Source organism: Myotis myotis, unplaced genomic scaffold, assembly GCF_014108235.1.
Source record: "Myotis myotis isolate mMyoMyo1 unplaced genomic scaffold, mMyoMyo1.p scaffold_m19_p_11, whole genome shotgun sequence".
Classification (NCBI taxonomy): Eukaryota; Metazoa; Chordata; class Mammalia; order Chiroptera; family Vespertilionidae; genus Myotis; species Myotis myotis.
Window position 1 is genome coordinate 68103393 of NW_023416315.1, and position 26625 is coordinate 68130017.

Below are 26625 nucleotides of genomic sequence, written 5' to 3' on the forward strand. Positions count from 1 at the left end.
TGTTGAAAATCAATTGTCTATCTATTTGTGGGTCTATTTCTGCACTCTCTGTTCTGTTCCATTGATTTGTTTTCCTATCTCAATGCCAGTAGCATATCACCATGATTACCTTAACTTTATCGTAAGTCTATTATATGAAGTAGTGATAGTTCTTTAACTCTATTTTGTTCTTCCTCCCACCACCACCAACCTCCAACTTGTTTTGCCTATTCTAGGTCCTTTACTTTGCCCTATGAATTTTAAAATCAATTTGTGGGTTTCTACAAAATAACACCCAGTGTGATTTTGATTGTGATGGCATTGAATCTGCAGATCAACTTGGGAAATGATCAACAATATTGAGTTTTTCAACTCATGATCACAGTACAGCGGTGGGCAAAATTAGGATTACGGTTGTTTGTTTGGAAAAAAACAAACTCTGTTCTTTGTTTACGCACAACTATAAACCTACTTTTGCCCATCTTATATACCCCTCCATTTATTTAGGTCTGATTTCATTCCTTGTAGCAATGCCTTATAGTTTTCAGTGTACAGGTTTTGCATTTCCTTTGTTAAATCTATCACTGAGTATTTCATGTTTTGGATGCTATTCTAAATGGTATTATTTTGTTAGCTTAATGTTTAATTTATGTATTGCTAGTATATTGAACTAAAATTGATTTTTCTGTATTGATCACATATCCTCCAACCTTGCTAAACTCACCTTATCTAGTAACAATTTTGTAGATTTATTGTTTTTTCATAGGTAATATTGTCTACAAATACAGTTTTATTTTTTCCTTTCTAATCTTGGTGCTTTCTTTTCATTGCCTTATTGTGTTTACTGGGACCTCCAATGGTATGTTGAATAGAAGTGGTGGAGGTGGAGATCCTTGTTTTGTTGCTGGTCTTATGGGAAAAGCATTCAGTCTTTCAACGTTATGTTTGATATTAGCTGTAGGTTGTTGGTAGATCCCTTTCATCACGATGATACAGTTCCTTCTGCTAATTTTTATTTAACTTATTTTGTCTCTGATCTTTATTTTTTTATCTACTTTTGGTTTAATTCATGATACTTTTTCTACTTTTTAAAGTAAAAACTGAACTCACTGATTTGAGAAAAATCTGATTTTCTAATATTTAGTACTATGAATTCCCACAGTCCATATGAAAAGACCATGATATCTTCTGTTGTTTAGTAGAAATTTATAAATGTCAAATAGATGAAGGTATTGTTCATATCTTCCATATCCTTATTGATTTTCTGTCTACATTCTAAATCAGTTATTGACAGAATGGTATTAATCTCTCTGTATAATTTTGTATTTGTTCCATCAATTATTTTTGTATCTTAAGGATCTTTTATTAGGTGCATAAATATTTAGGACCAGTATTTCCTCTTCATTAATTAACTGCTTTGTCATTGTGAGACGACCTTCCTGCTCCCTGGTAGACTTTAAAATCTACTTTATCTTAGCCACCCAAGCTTTCTTTTAATTAGTGTCAGCCTATATCTCTTTCCATCCTATAATTGATTTGTTTCTTTATATTTAAAACTAGAGGCCCGGTGCACAAAAATTTGTGCACTCAGGGGGTCCCTCAGCCCGGCCTATGCCCTCTTGCAGTGAGGGACCCCTCGGAGGATGTCCACCCCAGTGGGGACCCTCACCCCATGGATTTTTGGCCAGCCTGGGTGAGAGGCTGATGGCTGTTTTCAGGCTGGCCACACCCCCTTTAGGGTGGGGGGTCCCCACTGGGGTGCCTGGCCAGTCTGGGTGAGGTGCTGAGGGCCGTTTTCAGGCTGGCCAAGCAACCTGGCGACGTAAGCTCCCAGCCTCTCCTTTTATTCTTTTTTCTTTTTTATTCTGGGATTTATTTGCCTTCTATAATTGAAACTTTGTTGCCTTTAGTGGAGGTCTGCGGAAAGCTTGGCTTCCTCCATTGTCAGGGGCAACCCACTCCTACTCGCTCCAGCTCTGTGGCCACAGCTGGCTGAAAGCAGGTATCTAGGGTTTGTTTACCTTCTATAATTGAAACTTTGTTGCTTTGAGTGGAGCTCAGAGCCCGACGCGGCAGCTGGGAAGCTTGGCTTCCTGCATCATTGGGGCAACCAAGCCTCCTGCTTGCTCCAGCTCCGTGGCTGCCGGCCTCCATCTTGGTTGGGTTAATTTGCATATAGTTGCTCTGATTGGCTGGTTGGCGTGGCTTAAAGCATAGCAAAAGTATGGTCAATTTGCATGTTTGTCTTTTATTAGTATAGAATATCTTTATTTTAAATTTATTATTTTTTAATTTTGTTCCATCATCATTTATCCCCTCTTCCACCTCCACCCACCCCCTACCATCACCACTCTGTTGTCCATGCCCAGGAGTTCTCTCACTTTTTCTTTTTTGCTCAGTCCCTCCACCCTCCACTCAACACCCTCCCCCCAAAAGCAGTCTGCCTGCATTCTCTATAGGAATCTGTCTCTATTTTGCTCCATAGTTCAGGTTTGTTTGTTTTTTTCATTAAATTCCACATATGAATGAAATCATATGTCTTTCTCTGATTGGCTTATTTCACTTATCATAATTTCTCCAGGTCCATCCATGTTGTCACAACAGGTAAAATTTTCTTTCTTTTATGGCAGAGTAGTATTCCTTTGTGTAAATGTGCCACAGCTTTTTTTATACACTCATCTACTGATGGGCACATGGGCTGGCTTCCAAATATTGGCTATTGTAAATAATGTTCCAGTGAATATAAGGGTACATATATTCTTTCAAATTAGTGTTTCAGGTTTCTTTGGATAAATTCCCAGAAATGGAATTGCTGGATCATAAGACAGTTCAATTTTTAATTTTTTGAGGTAACGCCATACTGCTTTCCACAGTGGTAATGCACAGTCTGCATTCCCACCAACTGTGCATGAGAGTTCCCTTTTCTCCATATCCTCACCAACACTTATTATTTGTTGATTTATTGATGGTAGGAGTGAGGTGATATCTCATTGTGGTTTTAATTTTCTTTTCTCTGATAATTAGTGATGTTGACCATCTTCTCATATGTCTAATGGCCATCTGTATGTCCTCTTTAGAGAAGTGTCTATTCAGGTCTTTTGCCCATTTTTTAATTGGATTGCTTGTTTTGTTTTGTTTTTGTTTGTTTTTTTTTTTTTTGGTGTTGAGCTTCATAAGTTCTTTATAAATTTTGGATATACATCTTTTATCAGATGTATCATTGGTGAATATGTTCTCACATTCAGTGGGTTGTCTTTTCATTTTTACAATGGTTTCCTTTGCTGTGCAAAAGCTCTTTAGTTTGATTAGTCTCATTTGTTTATTTTTCCTTTTGTTTTCCTTGCCTGAGGAGGTATATCAGAGAAAATATTGCTATAAGACATGTCTGAGATTTTACTGTCCATGTTTTACACTAGGATTTTAATGGAGTTAAGTCTTAATATTTAAGTTTTTAATCCATTTTGAGTTTATTTTTGGGTGCAGTGTAAGATGGTGGTCTAGTTTCATTTTTTTCCACGTATCTGTTCAATTTTCCCAGTCTATTCAATAGACTATTTTTAGTCCATTGTATGTTTTTGCCTCCTTTGTCAAATATTAATCGAATATATAAAGCATGGATTTATTCTTGGGCTCTCTATTCTGTTTCATTGATCTATACGTATGTTTGTTTTTTTATGCCAGCACCATACTATTTTCATTACTATGGCCTTGTAGTGTAGTTTGATATCAGATAGAGTGAGTCCTCCAAATTTGTCCTTCTTTCTCAAGATTGCTGTTGCTATTCTGGGTCTTTTGTGGTTCTATACAAATTTTTTAACCATTTGTTCTAGTTCTGTGAAATACTCCATTGGTATCTTGAAAGGAATTGTGTTGAATCTGTAGATTGATTTGGGTAGTATGGACATTTTAATCCTGCTAATTCTTCCTACCCATGAATCAGGCATATGCTTCCACTTATTTGAAATTGAGGAAGATTTTAAGAAATTGAGGGAGATTTGGAGAAATTGAGAAATTTAAAGAAATTGAGGAAGATTTCTTTCCTCAGTGTCTTACTGAGACACTGAATTTTCTGAGTACAGCTCTTTTACATCCTTGGTTAAACTTATTCCTAGCTATTTTATTCTTTTTGAAGCAATTGTGAATGGTATTGGTTTTTTAGTTTCCCTTTCTGATAGTTGATCATTGGTGTATAAAAATGCAACTGATTTCTGGATATTTATTTTGTATCCTGCTACTTTACTGAATTCATTGATCAGTTCTAGTATTTTTTGGTGGAATCTTTAGGGTTCTATATATATAATATCATGAAACTTATGTAATTTTTTAAACCAATGTCACCCCAATAAATTTAATTAAAAAAAGAATATCCACCTTTATTGTCTTTAGCACCTGTACCTAAAAGCCATCTACTTTTATTCCCTGCTAGTTCTTATTGCATGTGATCTATGAGTCCAAAAAATAAAGTCCTTAGATCAAAGGCACCAGATTCTAATTAGCTGCCTCTTGAGTATCACAAACTAAAAAGCTTGGAACCTCTTTCTAGAAGACATTGATTCTTGTTTTCGCTCTGCCTCAAGAATTATGAGGGTATGAACAAGTCACTTAACCTATCTCTCCCTCTGCCCTGACCTTTATTCCCCACCACTCTTCCATCTTATCACATATTTTCTGAATTCATTCAATTCTTTGGAGCATGGGAAATGTATCACCAATATTTCTCAACCTCATACTTTTCTTTCTGTCTTCCTTTTTCATTATTTAAATGACTACTGACTAGTTTGCTATGTAATTGCAAATTGGAAGGTTTTTCCTGAGTCTTACCATTTTGGCAAATTGTTAGGCTGTGATTATTATAAGATCCATAGATTTCTTTTTCAAATGAAGAATAAGAGTTCATTTTCCTGCTTCAGGGTGGTATTTTGTTTTTAACATAAATAACAATACTTATCCATAAATTAGTCAATCCTAAAACATTTTGCTATACAGTTGGCTAGTTCATGCTTTCAGTTTCAGGATACAACTGAAGTTATTAAAATTTAGATACTATATGTAACTCCCTCCTTCCCATCTTTCCATGTATTACGGATTGACAGAAATAAAATTGACTTGGCTTTAAGAATTCCTAAATGGTACTTAATGGCCAAAGGGTAAGAAGAATGTCAAACAATACCTAATCTTTGTGAAACAACTGATGGAATAATGTGTGGGATTAGGGAGGGGATGTAAAATTGAAAGTGTCTATTGTTAACTTGAAGTGATTTTTCTTATAGGCATTAATTTTTGACTTCAATGTCAAGTTATTTACATAACAAGAGTAATGCCCACTTTTAAGGATGATGTGAAACGTAATTTAACTTTTGAAAAACACTCTGAGACACTCAGTTGAAAGGTTCTATGTAAATTCCATGCATTATAACCAGAGTAGTAAAAAGAAACATGATAAAGTTACTTGTGCAGTGCCCTCATAGAAACTGTCTTGGTAAGGAAATATAAAGATTATTGCTATTCTTAATTTATGGCTGAGGGGAATCAATCAAGAATAATAAATAGGCTTTCCTGTCTAGATAAGTCTTTAAAAATATAGATATAGCTGTGATGGAATGAATATATGCTGCATCCAAGGAGAAATATGAAATTGATACCTTACAAGCAATAAAACTGATATGTGAAGATGAGGAAAGGCCAATACTTTTAATTGAGTCATGACAAAAATACAGTGACTAACCTGAGTATGTCTTTCAAAATCTTCAAGGGAAGACTTTGACATAGAAGAAATAATGCTTGATCATTTGGGTATGTGGGATTTGTTAGAAATATGTGCATGATTGTGTTCATTCTAGTAACCAAAATATTCAGCCTCATTGTTCATCTCTTTACAAATTTTTATATTCATGATAAGGAAATTAAAAACATTGTCTAAGTGAAAAAACTTAAAGTGAGAAAAATTTTTTTTCAAAAGATTTCATACAAGCAGAATGCTTTAGGAATGTGAAAGAAATCATCTCACATACACATACAAACATAAAACCTTTCATTAAAGTAATCAGACAAAGCTAATGATAGAAATGTATATATAAAGATATCTTTGAATTATATATTTAGTGGAAATATCTGAAAGGTAAATTTAGTGTTTTTTATTATCAAATCTCAGCTTTTAGTGTTCTTTTATGATGTAGTTTCAGCTTTTATTGTTTGTGTATTAGTTTCCTATTAAAGTTTAACAAGTTACTAAAAACTAGTGGCTTAAAACAATACAAATTTGTTACCTTACAGTCGTAGAGATCAGAAGCCCAAAATGAATCTCAGTGGGCTAAAATCAAGGAGTTGGCAGGGTTGTGTTCCTTTCTGGAAGATGTAAGAGAAGAGGCAATTTTTTACAGTTTTCAGCTTCTAGAAGCTGCCAGTATTCCTTGGCTCATGGCCCCCTTCTGTTTCCAAAGCTTAGCAATGTTCAATATTTCTCACAATCATCCCAACACTCACTCTTCTGCCTTTCTTTTCAATACCTAAGAACCTTGTGGTTGGATTGGGCCCATCGGGAACATCTAGGTATCTTCCCATTTTAAGGTCAGCTAATTAGCAACCTTAATTACATCTGCTACCTCAATTTGCCTCACGTCAAGTGACATATTCACAGGTTCTGGAAATTAGGACATAGGCATCTTTGGGAGACTTATTCTACCTATCACAGTCCAGAAACGGAAAGATGAGAGTTTCATAAATTTTTAGAGACTGGTAAGTAAATGGCATCCAAATTCTGGCATTTACTACTATCATTTTCCAAATTTTGGCATTACTTTAGTTGGCAGGCCTTTTTTTACGTCAGTGAAATAAAAATTTTACATTTGCATTTTTATTTCTAATTTCTCTAAATATCCATCCATTTAGTCAGTCAACTAAATAACCAAGCAACCAAAAAATAATGTCTACTATAGTATATGAAGGAAACCCTGGTGAAAATATGGCTTAATTAAAGATACTGGCTTAAATTACCCTATGAGCCACAGAATAGCTTCTGCCCTCAAGTAGATTACTCTGCTAAATGCATTCCAAGAGCCCCTTCATATGATGATTCATTTTTAAGCAGAGATGTCAAAAAGATTTGGGAATAATTTTATGCACCTTGGTTTTTCTTTTCCATGGCTTTTCCTCAGTCCCCATCATGCAACTAACAAAACTTTTAATCTCTGTCTTTTAACAATCTAATGCCAGAAAAAAGTATATAATTAAGACAATACGTTCCCTTTTTTTTTTCTTTTTACTCAGTTTCTTTTTCTTTTTGTAAAAGACCTCATAAAAATGTACTGTGTACTTTGTGTGGTTCTGTCAGGTCAGGAAAACATTTAGTAAGGGGTTGGAAGTTTGATCAACTTCGTATTGTAAATTCCAGGATTCTTCCCAGCTTTCAAAATAAAGGAAACAGGATTTAGCCCACTGACAGTAGGGCTGACAGAAGACTTATTGCAAATCTTTCAGTATACAAAAGAGCATTGTGTAGTGAGAGTGAGCAGGTGTTCTTTGTTTCAACGCAGTAGGACAGGAAGTGTTGATATTAAATCAAAGAAGAAGTAATTTAAGCAACCTCAAGTGTATTGAACACTGGAAAATGTTACTAAAAAGGCTGCAGATTTCTCTCAGAAAAATCATCCAATTTTTCTTTTCCACACACTGAAAATGTAGGGACTCTGATAATGGAGAAAATATATGCTAGTTTTTAACATCCTATATAATAAAGAGCTAATATGCTAATTAGACTGGATGGTGGAATGACCTTTCAGAACAACCAGTGGGTGGAGGGCGGGGCCCCAGCTGAGGGAGCCGGGTCTGTGAAGGCCTACCCTTGCAAGAATTTTGTGCATCGGGCCTCTAGTGTGCTAAATAAAAATTTACTGAAATGAAGCAAATTCAGTTAGCCCTTTCACAACACATACTCTCTCAAGGAGGTACTCGAAAGGTTCATAAGAAATAGTCACTGTGAATCTTTGCTAAACTGTAAAAACTCTTGTCAGTTGAATGAGAAAGAGAAAGATGTAAACCGAATCAAGGTTTCTCATAGGATTACCTATACTCCTCTGGAGAGATGCTCACTTGGCCATTTCCTTAAAATACCCTGTGTCTCAAGGATATCCGCTTGTCAGCAAAAATGATTTTTAATCACAAATCGAAACAGGATTCCAGCTAATAACATTTTTGTTCCTTCTTACACTTATTTTAAGGATGTATTTTTAATGCCAATTCATCTCTTACTTGAATGTTAGAATATCTGACCACACACAGAGTCTTATGACTCCCACAGCTCAGTAGAAGGGCATTATTCTTTACTTAAAAGTATGAAAATTTGATTGTCATTTATTGGCTTAAAAGCATCTTTTGACTGCATGTTATGGGATGACATACAAACTCCTTAACTAAACACATTCTTTTATAGTCTATTCCTAGACTTCTTTATTAATCTCATCTGTCAGTGCAACCTTTTCATTTCCTTAACCTCTTCAACCTACCTGGTCATATCCTCATTCTGCCATGCCATTGAACACAAGGTTCCTTCTTTCCAGCTAAAGTGATCTTGTCCATCTTGCCCAGTCTTGCTCATGTAAGAATTAAGTGAAGTCTTCCCCTATTCCTCAAACAGATTTCTTCGTCAAGCCATTGTAGTCTGACCTCACCTAAATTTTCTCTTGCTGGAGATCTCTCGTGACTTCTCTTTTAAGCCAAGCAATAGCCTTCCCACCCTGACTGTGCTTGACCATTTGGCCAGTTTCTACTCCCTGAAAAACAGCCAACCGTGAATAGAGTGGAACACAAAACTCCTGGTTTTTCATCTGCTTTTCCTTGGCCTCAGGTCTCAGTTATAGAGTTCTTTTCCTTTTCCTAATCCTTAAAAGCTATGTTCCACAGGGTTCTCTCTCCTTACCTTTTGATGAGATGGAGAATTGGCATGGCAGAAAATGTAATAATCATTTGTATCGGTTCAAGTTCTTTTCATGGCAAACAGTGGAAACTGACTGAGGGTCAGCCCAGGGAACAAAGAAAGAGCTGACCTGTCTGGCTGGGAGGAAGGCATTGAGAACTAAAGGTAGAGGTGAGAATGTCAGCATCAGCATGGTGTGCCCTTTTCTAGGGTGCCACTCTTAGAATGGTTCCGTTGCAATGGCCTCATGTATTTATGTCTCAGGCCCTTCCCATGTGTTTGGCTTTGTAAATCTTAGGTGTTCTTTTAGGTTCCCAAATGAGTCAATCATTCTTCTATGTGAGTCTGTCCTGATTCCTTGAAGAATTGCTCATGGTACTCATCTTTGAGATAGAATTATACCAGATGTGTTTCTCTATTATTTTACTATAAGACTACAGTACAACTATTTTGCTTCCTCTTGGCTGCTTATGGGAAAAGGCAGAGAATAGTTTACCTAGCCCTAGAACTCATCTAGCCCCTCTCAGTTCTTCTAGATTTCCCCTGGCCCCCGCCCCCTAGTTTTTTAGTTTTTTGGGTCTTTGTTAAAATTCAGTTTATAAATTTAGAAAGACATGTATTTATAGGTCACAAAGTTCAACTAATTTTATATCTACACAAATGCATGTGGTTTGGCTTTAAGTAATTTATCTAAATAGGAAGGAAAACAGTGGAGAGGTGCCTGCTTGTGCAAGTATATTTTATTTTTTTATTTTTCACTTCACCCCACTTTATTTATTTATTAAATTTAAATTATTTTTTTATAACATAACAAATATATATATATTTTAATTTAAATTCTTTATTGTTTAAAGTATTACATGTCTCTTCCCGCCCACTGACCTCTCCCCGGCCACCCTCACCCCCAAGCAGAAGCCCTCACCCCCTACTGTCTGTGTCCTTTGGTTTTGCTCATATGCATGCATACAAGTCCTTTGGTTGATCTCTTACCCCCATACCCCCTCCCTTTCCTCATAGGTTGTATAGTCTGTTCGATGCTTCTATGTCTCTTGTTCTATTTTTATTCATTAATGAGGTACCATCTCACTCCTGTTAGAATGGCTAGCATCAACAAATCAACAAATCAACAAATCAACAAACAACAAGTGCTAGAGAGGATGCGGAAAAAAAGGAACCCTCCTTCACTGTTGGTGGGAATGCAGACTGGTGCAGCCACTGTGGAGAACAGTATGGTGTTTCCTCAAAAAATTAAAAATGGAACTCCCATTTGACCCAGTAATCCCTCTTCTAGGAATGTATCCCAAGAAAACAGAAACACCAATCAGGAAGGATATATGCATCCCTATGTTCATAGCAGCACAATTCACCATAGCTAAGATCTGGAAACAGCCTAAATGCCCATCAGCAGACGAATGGATTAGAAAACTGTGGTACATATACACAATGGAATACTATGCTGTGGTAAAAAAAAAGGAACTCTTGCCTTTTGCAACAGCATGGATGGAACTGGAGAGCATTATGCTAAGTGAAATAAACCAGTCAGAGAAAGATAAATATGCCATGATCTCACTCATTTATGGAATATAATGAACAACATAAATTTAAATTCTCAATTGCTTAATGTATTACATAAGTCTCCTTTTAAGAGAAAGATCTTTCTGGACCCCATATGCTCTAAATATTATGAATATACATATACTTACACTTCATTTTTAAGTTTTTTCCTCCCTGTAAATTAAATTTGACAGAATTTTAAACAAAATCTAAAAATCCATTTGATATTTTTCATTACACCTTAGCAAAGATGACAAGCAATGTTGACATTTTATTATGAAGAAGATACATTGGCTCTCAATTTAAGATAAGAAATCATAAAATGTGTTGTCATGCTAAGTGACAAGACATTTAAAGTGTTGCTGACAGAAATAAAATAGAAGACTGAGTGTGAATAGAAAGGTTAAGATAAAAGGATAGAAAAAAAACTGTTGCTAAGTAATATAAAAAGCTGTTTTGTACAGATACAATTTAATTTAGATGCAAACCTACAATACAGAAGAATCCTTAGTAAATTTTTATATGTTAAGTATTTTAATTATACAGTCAACATCAGAGACACCTCTCTGAACATGAACTAAGTCCTGTGAAACAGAACTATTTGTCGTGAAATAAAATTCTTCAAGCACTTATTTACTTGTAAAAGACTTTTGAAGCAAAACTCTGTTAATGTACTAGTGAAGGTTCTATCAAATGCTGTAACAAATACATGGCATCACTGCAGTTGTTTTAAACAGTAGCACCTATGTAGCAGGTTAGTATGGGTGCTCCTGCTAGATGGGTAGATTTCCTTCACATGGTGGGTGACCCGGGCTCTGGTTTTCCATTTGATGGCGCGCCCTCCCCTGAGCATCGGAGTCCTCTGCATTTGGCTGGCAGTTTAGTAAAGAAGGTTGAAGGCATATCTGTATCTTAATCATCTTTCCCCGAAGTGACACTTACCAGTTCTCTTCCGATTCCGTTAGCTAGAACCATGTCCCTACTCAGATGCAAGGGGAGCTGGAGAACGTGGTCCTCGCTGCCTCTGTGCTTCCCAGCAGCAGTTCTACACGAGGGGGAACGTGAGTTCCGGTAGCCAGTTAGATGACCTGCCGTAGTTCATCCCTATAGCCAGGGATAATGACTGTTACCCTTTCTCCTACACACGTGTTTGCTTCAACTCAAGGGAAACAACCCAGAGTCTCTTCCTGTCCTTACATCCAGTCCAAAGTCCAACATCTCCCTCGGGTCCCACTGTGGGTTCTTTGCAGCCTCCTGACCTATGCACTGAAGTTCAAGTCAACAGCCCCCTGCTCCACCTCCCCTCCCCGCCTGTCCTGGCACAAATCCAATACACCGCAGTGAAGCGGGGGCAGGAGGGTGGCAGTTAAGGTTCCCCTTAGAACAATGGTGAAGTGGAAAGTGCATCGGGATAACTGTCAGCGACAGCAGTGGAATCCTGCCGTGGCAGGCACTGTGAGGACACCCTGGCCATGTTCATGTTCACTTGATTGAAGAACTCCTTTGTCCTTGATTCTCCTTGACCCTTTGGGCTACCTACAGTGGGACCATCTTCCTTGACCTATCATCATCCGAGGCTACGTCATGTCAAGGACGATGACCACTTTCTGCTGGTGCCATTGGGGAACCTGGAAGCCATTTTACAGGACATACTTAAGGCTACGTTGGAGTTCATTTGCCAGTACAGTTCTTTTGAAACAGTGGCTTTAGAAACACTAGCAATAATAGATCCGTGATATATAGGAATAATTCGTATCTGTGAACCTCTATTTGTTGCATGTGCCAGTGTTTATAACTTTATCAGGCAGAGACTGTCCAGAAAAACAAGACAATTCCAGGTCTTTCCAATGGAGAAAATTTAACACAGGAATTAGCTACACAGGTGATAGAACGGAGCAGGCAAACAAATGATGGTCAATAAACTCAGACACTAATGCAATCAGAAAACTGCTGTACCCCCTAGGGATAGAAGGGCAATAGGAGGAAGTGATATTACCAGATATTACCTGAGCTCTTAGCTCTGATAAAAAGGGTATATGAGCTCTTTGAGGGACTGCGCCATTTATATTTTTTTATCTGTGTGTGTCCACATCACGAGCACTTGAATGTTTGTTTATTTGAACAGAGATAAGTAGCAAATCCTTTCACTGACTTCATTTAGAATTACCCATCAGAGAGCTGAAATGTGGCAGAAATTATGGCATTCAATCCGAGATGATCCTTCATTAGTGGTTCAGCTGCAATTAATTACTTTGGGACCTTGTTTAGTTAACCCATCATTGGCATTTAGAGAGTGAGAAATTGTCAGACATTTTAATTTAAATATCCTCTTCCTGTAAAAGACTTTTAGAGTTTGGAACAAAACCAACTTTTGTATAAACATAGAAAAGAAAATTACAAAGAAATAAAGTCTCATGTCAAAATACTTTGGAAGGAAGGAAGGAAGGAGGGAGGGAGGGAGGGAGGGGAGAGAGAGAGAGAGAGAGAGAGAGAGAGAGAGAGAGAGAGAGAGGAGAAGAAGAAGAAGAAGAAGAAGAAGAAGAAGAAGAAGAAGAAGAAGAAGGAGGAGGAGGAGGAGGAGGAGGAGGAGGAGGAGGAGGAGGAGGAGGAGGAGGAGGAGGGGGAGGAGGGGGAGGAGGGGGAGGGGGAGGGGGAGGGGGAGGGGGGGGGGGGGGGGAGGGGGGAGGGGGGGGGGGAAGAGGAGGAAGAAAAGGGAGGGGAGGGGAAAGCTTTCTGGAATGGCTGGGGCAAGTAGCAGCGATAGCTCCAGAGGATATCTAGCTCTTATTCTTTGATCCTTTTTAGGACTCATCTTCTAAATTGATAATGATATCCCTTTGTCTACTGGTTTGAGCCAAAAAGTTTCAACTTACTTTCATTTGCTGTTATTTAAGAAGGAATCTGTAAAATATTACACTGGATATTTTAGCAGTCAAAAGAAGAACTGCCGAAACCGGTTTGGCTCAGTGGATAGAGCGTCAGCCTGCGGACTGAGAGGTCCCGGGTTCGATTCCGGTCAAGGGCATGTACCTGGGTTGCGGGCACATCCCCGGTGGGGGATGTGCAGGAGGCAGCTGATCGATGTTTCTCTCTCATAGATGTTTCTAACTCTCTCTATCTCTCTCCCTTCCTCTCTGTGAAAAATCAATAAAATATATTTAAAAAAAAAAAAAGAAGAAGAACTTATTCTAGAATATGATCATAATTTTTCAAAACATCACAATTGCCATTTAATCTGTTCTTGGATGTGCCTTTATATGTTCAAGGGTACAAATATGCTGGATTCAATTTAGCTGTGGCTTTTAGAACAGGCCTAAGAAAAGTCTCAAAATAGTAGGTACATTTAACAACTTGGAAGTTGAGAATAGTTTGAGAAGCTTTTTGGACTGTGTTGCCTTTCCTAGAGAGAAAAAGAACGTCGCTGGAAGATTTCTCAGTGAATATTCCACTTATACATAAAAATGAAGATTTTTTTTTTTTTTGGCAGAGCATGTCAAATTCAACTGTCAGGTTGTACTTCAGCACCATAGAACCATACCTGAGCATGTTAGAATTCTTCCATTTACGCAGAAATGTCAGGCTTGCTTGCTTTTCGCATTGGTTTAAAGTAGGAATTATTTAAAATACAGTGCACTGCATGTCATGTCATTATTGTTTTCTTTCAGAAGTTAGTGTTCCCATTTTAAAATACCCCTGAAGGCTTGGGTTTGGGCTGTGTCTAAATAGTGTCATGACTGACTGAAAGGGGGAAAAGGCATTGTTTAATCTGTTCGGCACCTAACATCTGAAGAGGAAGGTTTTCTTTCTTCGGGTGGCTCTGTGGACCTCTGGTGTTGTGAAATAATCACGTGGTTTGGCAGTTTTACCTAAAATAATTACTTTGTTTTAGTCATGATAACATCATCTTTATAGTTTTGAAAACATGTAGTCAGGGGGAGAAATTCCTCTTTGATGTTGACCTAGAGCAGAAAATGTGCTATGCTCAGTCTCTTCTACCTCTAATTGAGTTGACTTTCTTTAATACTGTTTCACAGTGAAAATATTAAAACACGAGGGGTATTTTTGCTGCTTAAAATAATTGGTTTTTCTTTTTTAAGCATGCTATCTGTAATTTCAAAGCGTATTTCTTTCTGAACTATTTTGCCCTGAGGAATTTAGAGTGTTCTTGAAATTATAGGTGTCTATTAAGTATTTTTCAACTGTCAATTCAACTGTTGTCATTGTGCTATTAATTCATTATGAAGTGATACAGGAAGAAAGCTTGTGCTTTGTTTTGTTTTTAATCCTCACCTAAGGATATGTTTTTATTGATTGTTAGAGAGAGATGAAGGGGGCAGAGAGAGAGAGAGAAACGTCAGTATGAGAGAGAGAAACATCAATTGACCAGCTCCAGTATGCACCCAACCTGGGATGGAACCCACAAACTATTAATGTGCCCTGACCAGGATTTGAACCAGCAACCTTTTGGTGTAGGGGATGACGCTCCAACTATTTGAGCCACCTGGCCAGGACAAGAAGAAAACTTATGTGATAATATGAAAATACATATTTGTCCAAAAGATAAATGAGTCTGTGTTGAACCTATCTGCTATGGTGGGAGTGAAATGGTGTATTAGGCAGGTTTGGGCATGGCACCTGCTTTTCAAACAGGAAAACGTACAGAAAAGATTTCAGTTCCAACTCTTAGACACTTTGTATTATGCACTTAAATGTTTTCTTTTTTGTATCCTACAGGTGATATTGTACCCAACTTCTAATAGCTCCAAGTCAGCAGAGTTGCACCAAATGATAGTTCCAAAAAATAGCCAGGATTCTGACTTAAAAATCAAATTGGCAGTGCGAATGGATAAACCGCCACATATGAAACATAGTGGGTGAGTGTATGCTTGATTTTTTTTTTCTGTTGAAATTTTGGATTTCATTTTAGTGTATCACTTTTGAAAATTTACTGAGGGAGCCAGGATATCAGACTTTTACATGGATTTCTACCCCCACCCCCAAATGACATATGTAGGTTATCTTAATTTTTTAAACCTGTGGACACCTTCAGAGCCAAGTATATATGGTTATTTAGTCAATATAACTGTTTGCATTCCTAAGATAAAATTGGCACTTGATTGCATTGGTATTACACATCACTTATATTGATAAAGAACAGTGATATATGGGGATAATGTCTAAGTAATATTTCTCAAGATACAATACTAGTTGAGACAAGATTCACATTCACGTCCCCAGAAATAAACGTACATGGAATATACTAAACCTAAAATGTGGTTCAGGTATAACTCAGGAGGCTGTATACATTTTGATAGGCGAGATCCAATATGGGATTGAAAAACTCAGTCCACGGAGGAAACAGAAGTGCGGGGGCTGCCTCCTGGGGTTGCATGGGGCAGGGTCATCTCGGCCAGGGCTCGTGCCCCCTTGTTGCTGGTGAGGTAACAGGGCTGAACTCATGAGTACAATAAAACGGATTTTTAAAAAACCCAGATCTTTTTCAGGTTAACACTTCAGGACTCAGTACAACCAAATCCCAACATAGGGGTGTTAGCCATTAGGAAGGAATGTGACCATTTTTCTTAAATGGGTGGGCAGTGTATGTAGAATCAGAACTAATCTCATGGAGGGCAACAGTAACCTGGGTAGCTCCCATTATGGCCTCTTTAATGTAGTAATGCAAAGTAAAGACTGCGACTCAGCTCATAATGCAGTTGGAATTCCTGGGATTTAATATTTAGAATTTGCTCACTCACCCATCTGCCTGCTCACCAGTGATGGATGCAGCAGTGTGTCTTGAGCACTTACTCTGTTGAAACCAGAACAGACCTCAGTAAGGTACCAGCCGAGGCCTAAAAGAACTGGCTCGTCAGGGATTCAGGCTCGTCTACAGATAATTCTAACACTGAGTCATAAGTGCTGTCAGGGAGGACTGAGAACTGGGAGACATCCGTGTGGTTCCAGCTGCAGTTAGTCCTGAAAGTCTCGTAAGACAGCTGACCTTTGAGATGAACTCTGACGTATTTAATTCAGCAGGTGGGCAGTGGGGAGGAAAAGCATTCCAGTCACATGACAGAGCATGTATATGGGCAGGAGTTGCAGGTGATAATGTCACATGACAGAGCATGTACATGGGCAGGAGTTGCAGATGGTAATGTCACATGACAGAGCATGTACGTGGGAAGGAGTTAAGGAGTTGCGGATGATAATGACAAGTTTGGTGCAACTTTGAGATTAGGGAGTTTGAGTACTACTCTAAAGTGATGTAGCATATATAAGAATATTATAATTTTCTTAATATTCTTACTTATAGTTTATAATGGTCATTCACAAATTATTTAATACCAGTGTTGGGCATAATGATAATGATCAACCAAATTGAAAGCTTCCAGCATTGCTGTAATAGGGTTTATCCCTATGGGCAGGGACAGTATAGAGCTTCACTACCAGTTCAGGTCTCTCATTGCCTGGGTGATAAGTTTTAAATATTTGTAATATCACCCTTATGTACAGTTGTATATGAGTAAACATAATTTGACCTACATATAAATGTATTCATATTTTTCTGAGGTGCTTCATAAATAGATTTCACTGAACTTAATTACATTTAAGAAGAGAAACTTAACTATAATCTTTTTTCCCAAGTGCTCTATCACATGCCAGAGCAATAATTGAATAGGAGCACATAGTAGATTAATAGCACTGTGCTTTCAGACTGAATTGTAGTCTGTCAATAATTCATCTTATAATGAATAATTAACAGATGAATAATGAATAATTGAAAAAGAGACAACCCAAGTTAAAATTAATATATCTTTAAAATACGGCAAACTCTTACAGATAGAGTTATCAAGTAGATTAAATAGGAGGATTATGGGCCTTTATCTTCAGAGTGTTTTCAGAAGTAGCCTTTGAAATCCTTTTGGGCTTTAGTCATGAAACCTATTTTCTGTTTTAATATGGCGGGCACATGTATATCTTTCTCATGTTTCACTCATTTGTCACATGTATTGTCCCTGTATTGTCCCTAATAAATGTTTTTATCAGTGTTATCTATATTTTTATATGTGTTCCCAGGTAGCGGCTGAGCTGCTCAGACCTGTCTGAGCCCCAGTGCCTCCATAGTGTGCGATCAAGGACAGATGTGAATAGTGATGGTGAACATGAAAGCAGTGTGCTCTGTAGAGTTTTCAGGGAAAAGTAGTGGGATGGAAGTAAGCTGAAACTGAAAGGGTTCTAAGCATAATTAATACAGAATAGAGTATAAATTTAATGTGAAAAATGCCTAAGTTAAGTGAAATAAGTGGTGTTTGGCTCTCAACTGTTTACATTTTAATATGACCTGTTTTTAAAGCAGAAAAAAATATTTATCTGGTTTAAAACTCATGTTTCTAATAACTAATCAGTCCATGACTGTGTACATTATAATTTATAAAAATAGAATTAACTACATGCAAATGAAAATAAATATTTAATTTGGATAAAATAAGCATAATTATGATTTCATTATTTTAAAATCTAATTAGACATTACCACAAGACATATTTGGTAAAATACATTTTAAAAAGCGTTCATTTATTCTTTTGGAGTATGTCATATAAAGTAATTATATAAACTAACTCATATAAATCTGTTAAATGAATTACCAGCTAGATTTTGAATGGTTAAATAATTCATATCCAGCTTTTGAATTAATTTGCCTGCTTTCTTAGGTAGTTGGAAGACAGCCGTGTTCTTGAACAAATGGGCTATCCTTTAGCATAGCCTAGTGGCTAAGTAACAGTATTAACTTAAATCTCAGAAATACTATCCCCGTTTTTATTAAATAACATTTTCCTAATTCAAATGATATTTTCTAAACCAAAAGAAAGGTAAAATACAATGGAACTAATAATACAAATGACTGTTAGGACAATTAAATCTGCATTTGAAAAGGAGGAAGAAAATTAAATTGGCCATCACAAATATGTGGAGGCATTTTGACCAGGACCGATCAGAAATCTGCAAGCAACTGGTTATCTTATAGTTAAAAATGGAATGAAAATTTCATGACTATATAACTATAGAATAGTTATGCAGTTAAGAATTGGTAAGATAAAATTGTAGTTTTATCACTGTCATATAAATTTCCTTTCTATGTAGATCCATAAACTTGTGAAATTAATAGGAGTACTGAAATACTTTGAAATTGTCATATATGAAGTCTCCATTTAACTTACATCACAAGGGTATAACGGGCACTGGGCCCACCTCTTGCTGTAGGGGAGGGACAGCAGTTCAGCTCCCGACAGGGAGGACCGGGCCAGCACCAAGCAGGCTGCATTTCTGTATCCTGCTCTCCCAGAGAGGGCCAGCCAGGCACTTCCGGCGGGGCTGTCATGCCCACGGAAACTTGTAGTCACGTACTTAAAATTCAGACAAGGCATTTGCTCATAAAGTGAAATCACTGCACTCTAATAAAGTTGCAGTGTTTTATTTCTGATTTAAGGTTTGTGATCTTCAACTCATTTAAGGGACAATCTGATGACCGAGGGAAGGAAAATCTTATTTTTTTCAGGATGGCACTTGCCTGGAGGGTCCAGGCCTTACAGAAAGGACAAGTCTGCTTTTTCCCCCAGGAAAAATGGATTCCTCATTTTAAATGAACCTTTTAAAATGACTTCACACATTCTTCTCTGAAATAACCATGTATTGGCATCGGTCCTTCACCTGAACCTATATTTAGCTATGTTTGCATTCCCAATTTGAATTTCCCTCATTTTGGCTTATCCTGACTTCATAGAAACCCCACTTCTTGTCGCCTTGTCAAAACTTCTGACAAAGTGTCTGCTAGGTTCTTCATACAGAATTGATTTTTTTTTCCTCCAAATACAACTTCTCTTCAGAAGAGAAGTCCGTCTGTGGTACTTGATAATCAACATTGATATAGTCATTGTAGAATGATAAAAAGAGGAAGTCAAAAAGACAACTTTCTTTTTCCAAATACCTTCATATTTAGGTCATTTTCTGTATGCTAACTTAAGTCATTAAGAACTCTGTTTTTCATTTTAATGTACTAGTGATTAATAAATTATGTGATAATGATAGAAACATTTTCAGACTTTACTCCTTTGCAGAACTTCTCTGATTGTTCCCGTAATAAATTAGCCCTTAATGTTAACTTGAAATGTGGCTTTCCATTCAGCAACCTTTTACTCTCAGGATTTTCCCCAGGGGAGTAACATCTTAATTACTTTCTTCTTTCTTTTCATGCCTCAAATAACTGCTTGCTTTTGGATTTAGACCTCCTTAAATGCCACATCTGAGCATCTTAAACAAAGGCACTTTAGGGCAAAAAATTAAAGAGGGAATATGAGGTCCTTTTTTCTTTATTTTCTTTCAGAAACCACAGGCCATATCATAGCTTATCTTAATTAAGTTGGGGTACTTCTTAAAAAATTATGGTGAAAACTAGTCAGGAACATTGTACAATTTTATAATGACTTTATGTATACAATTATAGAATAGTTTCATTTTCTTAATCCTTGCCTTACTATAAAATTTTTGTAGTATGTACTGACACAGTGATACTTTTTATTCTTTTGCACACATCCAGAAGTTTTAAAATATTAACCCTGAGTTAACAAGCACACATCTTTGGCTTGTTGAATGCTCGAGCACTTTGGGAGGTCACGAAAAATTTGGACATTATTTACAGATATTGATTCTTCCTTCATTCCTCTGATACATGGAGCTGAATTGTGGCCCATGTTTTCATCTTAGCCAAAAGGAGCCAGGCGAAGAGATGTTGTGAGAGTTTAAGAAGTGAAAGGTGAACATGGTGCATATGGGCAGGCTAAATAGCCATGTCAGATGGCGATTAAAGAAAAATGGAATTTATTTTAAGTAAAGGGGATAGGAGATGGGATATCCAAATGGAAGGGCTGCACAGCACTGAGCCAAGGGGACTTTGGGTGGATGATGGCAACACCCTGGAGCTGGAGTTTCATCCTTATATGGAATCACTGGCCTGAAACTCTTGTCAGCAGAGGGTCTGGGGGCTGCGCTGGTGGGCTTGGAATGCAGGTGGGCAATCATGTGCCTTCAGGACAGTTCCTATTCTCTATATCAGTGGTTATCAACCTTCCTAATGCCATGACCTTTTAATACAGTTCCTCATGTTTTGGTGGCCCCCAACCATAAAATTATTTTTGTTGCTACTTCATAACTGTAATTTTGCTACTGATGAATCATAATGTAAATATCTGATATGCAGGATGTATTTTCATTGTTACAAATTGAACATAATTAAAGCATAGTGATTAATCACAAAAACAATATGTAATTATATATGTGTTTTCCGATGGTCTTAGGCGACCCCTGTGAAAGAGTCATTCGACCCCCAAAGGGGTCGCGACCCACAGGTTGAGAACCACTGCTCTATGTGGTCTGACTCCTGAGATCCAGCGAATTTTTCCTGATCTTTTGTTCTCCTGTGGCGAAAGCTTAGAAATGGCCATTAAGGATTGTATTGCCCAGAGGCAGATGGTGCAGTAATAGTTATGTTGAATAAGTACTAGTGTAAGAGCTAAGACACTTGTATTTAGGTCTCAGTTTTTTTACTACCTTGGTAAGTCACTGCATCTTTCTTGGCCTCAATTTCATCAGTTGCTTAAGGAGACATTAGACTAGAAAAATGTGAATGGCTTCTAAGCCCCCTAGGAATTCATGACTTAGCAAATTATTTCCTCCCTTAGCCCTCTATGAGCACGCGCACACGCACACACACACACACACACACACACACACACACACACATCCTTCCACGGCATTTCCTACAGATAGAGATGTACAGAGTTTTGGGAGAAGTGGGGGCAACATGGAGAGAGATGACATGATTTATTCAGATTTTCTCCAGGCAAGAAGAGGAAGTATGAAGACTGACTGAAACAATATGCTTTATGTAACATTAATTTGAAAAATACACATAGAATTGTTTATACTCTGATAGTATTAAAAAATGGATATAAAAATTCAGAAAGAAATAAGTATACTAAATATGTTACATAGAATAATGCAACTATGGGTAAAATTTTCTAGTTTCTAGATTTTCTGTGATGTAGATATAGTCCTTTTATGATGAAAGAATGCAGTTATCACACTAATATGTGAAGAAGCAAATAGGTTTTTTAAAATAAAAAATAGTTACTTTTTTTTAACCCAAAATCTGATTATTAGGGAAATTCATTTGAGAGGATTCCTTAAGGTGAGCCTTGAAGAAAGACTCTGTCACCCAGTCTATAAAGGAGCAGCACGGTTTAGGAACTTGAGCTCTGGGGCCAGATTCCTGCCTTCAAATCCTGGCTTTCTCACAGTAATATGCAATATGTTTTAGCCATTGATAAAACCCTAAAAAAGTTACACCTTTGAGTTGCGACACTAGTTAAAGAAGGAAAAATAAACATTTATGCTATGAAACAGAGTAAAAACCACTTTAATAATAATAGAGCACGCACATCCCCTAATGTCTGATCCCTCTCTCTCCTTCTCAAGCATCCACGAGACTGGGAGGCCTGGGCTGTAGCCAGTTCTGCAGGCAGGTTGCTGCTCTGGGTCTGTGGCCACGTGCCTCCTTCGTTTCTTCATCTTCCCTTAGGTTTCTCTCAGCTCTGAAGTCTATTTCTTTTTATTCTTCATTTTAAACCTAAAATTAAATCTCTCTTAAGGAAAGTAAGGTGGACATGGTCATATTCTTGGGCAGGATGAAAAATAAATAAATTATTTCCAAGCCACCTTATTCTCTTTAAGGACATCTTCATAACCAGGAAGCAAGATACAACGTGGTTAAGAATATAGGCTTTGGAGTTAGACGGACCTGGGTTCAAATTCTAGCCCTGTCATTTTTAGGCAATATTGGTCAAGCTACCTAACTCCTCATACATAGCCTCACTTTTCTCAGCCATAAAGTTAGGTTGCCCTGAGCATGAAATCAGATATACTTGTAAAGCATGTAGCTCAGTGCTGTTACATAGTAAGTGCTCAATTAACTGGGGACAGTTATTAAACATATTCCCATGAACTATAATAAAACCTGGTTTTAACCATGTCTTTGATTTTATTCAGAAGAAAATGTTCGGAGTTTGATGGGGAAATAGAAGTGCACAAGTCCTCAGTAATTCCTGGCGAGTATGAGAATTATATCCCTCATTTGGGCCTTCTGCTTAATTGTTGGTTTTTATTTACATTTTTATTTCACAGCTATTTTGAATGTAGGTGTTGGCAGTGGTATTTTGTTTCACTTTGTGTGCCTGTGTATGTTTTGCTGCTAGCTTTCTTTTGTCTTCCCTATGTCCAAACTTAGAAAAATAGAAATATTACATAAGAGCTCTCTACTGTGCCTGAAGAGCTGACTTGACTGATTTATCTGATAAAATAAGTTCACATTCTATAAAAGGAGGATATTTCATAGCAAGTGAAATGAATAAGATAGACCTTCTCCCTTTATTTCAGCCCAACGCAGTATAACGTGTTAAAAATGGCAAATGCTGCTTGGCCGATGTGGCTCAGTGGTTGAGTGTAAACCCATGCACCAGGAGGTCATGGTTCAATTCCCAGTGAGGGCACACATCCTTGTTGCGGGCTCAGTCCCCAGTAGGGGGCATGCAGGAGGCAGCAGATCAAATGCTTTCAAAGCATATTTTAAATAACTAGTAGTGCCTTTGGTATGTTTAGTGCAATTGCTAGTTTTACTTTTAATTTTCTTACCTGCATCATTAGACAAATAGTACTTGACCCTACATAGCTCTAAACAGTCTATCAGGTTTTGCTAGTATTGAAATTTGTTCACTTTTTGGTAAATTGTTGGTCTTAATAATTTTTACATTCCAAATACATTAGTTTTAATTTCATCTTAGCTATTTTTTTGCTAATTATAGCTTATACATGTTTAATTTAAGGTAGGATTGGTAAGCTTACTTAATACTAACTAGCTCAAAGACAGTTATTTTATTGTTACCATAGCACCCAAGACATTTGTGTAATTGAATAAATAGCCTAATTATATATGCTAATGTTTCATGAAAATAATCACTGGGAGAGGTTGGTGTGGTTGCGATGAGGGTTATGAAGCTGCTGCGTGGACGTTCCCAGCTGGTTCCGAGGACAGGACCTTGGCAGTTGCCGACACTGTTAGGGAATGCCCTTCCCCACACCCACTCCCTCCCTCTGTCCGGTCCTGATCAGATGTCATCCTACAGAGAGGCCCACCCTGACCACGCTCCATAGTCATGCCTCTCTCTCCTTACTGCCGGCGTTCTTTTTAACCTGCTTCATTCTTTCTAAGCTCTTATGAGTAGCTGATACTATATTGATCGGCTATTGTTTATTGACTGTTCCACCAACTAAAATTGTGTCTCCATTTAGGTGACTTGCTGGTGACCAAGTCTCCAACCAAATCTAACTTCAATAGGATAGGGACCTTGTCTTTTCACTGCTCTTTTTAAACCCACTTTTTAGAAAATTGCCTACCACTTAGTGCAGTGGTTCTCAACCTTGGCTGTACATTAGAATCACCTGGGAATCTTTTTAAAATCCTGATTTCTGGGCCGTATTGCCCCCAAATGAATGACAGTGTTTCATTATTCTAAAATGTTCTATATTGCTAGAAATCTAAGGACAATACTATGGAAAAAATTTATCCTTGTCTAAAAACTTTAAATTTAAAGTCATTATTTTCTATAGTGAGACTTGCTTTTTTAATGACTTTTTGCCTAAATATGGTAAAGTAAATTTCTAATATTATCTATTATGTCAACATTTATATTTAAACCATTCTTGTAATATGTGATTGACTGGTAGGAGGAAGTTTTAGCAACTTTTCCTGTGGGTAGAAGTATATCTTGGGGTTTGTTTATAAGGATGATGTATTACTAATATGTAACCAATACTTATTAAAGGCAAAAAAGAAAACTAGATTGAGCCTTGTACATACTATTTTTGTGGAATCAAAAGTAATTTATTTTCTTCTATGGTGATGGCTGATTTGTAATAGTCCTATTTATTTCCAAATTTGTTCTGTCAGTTCTAGTTAGTGAACACTTTTCCTCCATTTAGACAGGCACCAAACACTTCGTGAAAATATTCTTCCCAACAACTGACAAAGTAGAACGAAGAGAAAATTTTTTCTTTTTTATTGAATTTCTCGGGATGACACTGGTTAACAAAATTATACAGGTTTCAGGTGCATAATTCTACAACACATCCGTTATCTGTACACTGTATTGTGTGTTCAGCACCCCAAGTCAAGTCTCCATCCATCACCATTTATCACCCCATACCCTCCTCCAGCTCCCTTTCCTGCCTCCCCCCAGCCATCACCACATTGTTAACCGTGTCCATGAGTTCTTTCTTTATTTTCTTTTTGGCTCAGTCCTCCTCACAACCCAGTGCCTCTGCTCCCCCTCCCCCACAACAGGTGTCAGCCTGCTGTCTGTCTATGAGTCTGTCTCTATTTTGCTTGTTAGTTCATTTTATTCATTCAATTCCACATATGAGTGAAATCGCCTGGTACTTGTCTAATTTAAAAGGAACCAGCACCTTGCTCAGAGAGATTGGTCAAGTTGTGGGCCTGTAAATGAGAGAGAAGTTGGAGTAAGCAAAAGGATGGCTGACTGCTCTAGGATTTGTAAAGACTTCAGAGGGCCAGAGCATGGCTGTGGGTCAAAATGAGGAAGAAATGTAGGGGGCTGAGGATTACATAAATTAGAAAAGAGCATGAAGCATAGCAATAGAGAAGGGCAGCAGGAGCAGAAGAACCTGATCAACACATGTGGCAGCAAGCTCACCTCATTTGGAAGCCCTGACAAAAGGAGGCGTAAGGTAGCATAGAGGGATCTGACGGGCCCACAAGGAAAAAAGGGTTAGTGCAAAGTAGTGACGGGTAGAATAGTGTCTGAAAACATAGAAACTATTACCTTTCTCCAGAAGTAATTCCAATGTCTAACAATGTGTTTAATTCTGGCATTCTTTTCATAAATGATAACGTACTGTCACAAGGACTATTTCCTGATCATAGCTAGAGTTTAGCAGAACGGGGCATAGGTAACAGAATATAACAGACAGACACAGTTCCATATCCAGATTATATTTGAAAGGAGTGGAAATCATTGTAAGTTCATGATAATGGGAACGGTAGCAAATGAATTTTAGCTGGATGAATGTGTATCCTGATTATAAAAAAAGAACCATAATCACAATTTTCACTAATTTTAATTAATTCCAGTGTTGATGACATGAACAGAGAGAGCAAAGGGTTTTTAAAGTATTAAAATTTCTAATCATTTATTCTGAAATTCTTTATAGCCTTAAGGATAGTATATTAATATTCAATTCAGAGAGGAAAGCACATCTTTTTTATTTCCATCACTATTTATCCCCCACACCCTTTCCCACCTCTCTCCTCCTCTCTACCCTGGAAGTCACCACACTGTTGTCCACGTCCATAAGTTCAAACATAATGTTCTCCAGCTACTCTCTTCTTTTGATACTTCTGTTTTCTGATGTGTGTGTCTTATATCTATAGCTACATTGTTGTCTCCTGAAGGCAGGGATACTGACTCTAACTCTATGACCGTATTTTCTGTGTATAAGATGCGATTTTTTTCTAAAATCATCAAACTGAAAAATTGAGGGGCATCTTATACATGAAAGTCAGCCGAGGAGGGAACCACGTGGATGTGCAGCTGCCCATACCTTGTCAAACAGGCTTCCTCCAATCAGGCGCTTTATTGTTACTGACGTCAGCTGATGCCGTACTTGGAGGTGGAGGTGGAGAATGTGCAGATGCAACAGGGACCAGAGCATTCTGATGTCAAAAAATAAAAGGATACTAAATACCGGTAAGCAATTGTCTTATTCTGCAAAATTCAAACTGAATGTAATCAGCTGTGCCAAAGAACATGGGAATAGAGCCTCAGAGAGACAATTTGGACCTCCTCCCACAAAGTGCATGATCCGACAGTGGAGAAAACAGGAAGAACAGTTCCTGTTTGCCAAAAAAGAAGAAGGCCTCAAGAGGAAAACCAGCAAAATGGGCAAACTTGGAGCAGAGGCTTACGACTTGGATTATGGAGCAGCGCCAGAGTGGCTTATGTGTGTCAACCAAGCCTATTCAATGTCAGGCAAGAATGTCTGCAAGCGAAATG

The 26625-nt window shown here is 37.6% G+C and overlaps 1 protein-coding gene across 19 annotated transcripts in view; it reads left to right on the forward strand.

The window, feature by feature from the left end:
- The window catches only part of CADPS2 (calcium dependent secretion activator 2), a 506535-nt gene that overhangs the window by 257050 nt on the left and 222860 nt on the right, over positions 1–26625 (forward strand). For all 19 annotated transcript variants that reach the window (XM_036328812.1, XM_036328815.1, XM_036328814.1 and 16 more), the window contains exon 8: positions 15179–15318. In XM_036328812.1, the coding sequence (XP_036184705.1) occupies positions 15179–15318 (140 nt within the window). The remainder of the gene's footprint in view (positions 1–15178; positions 15319–26625) is intronic.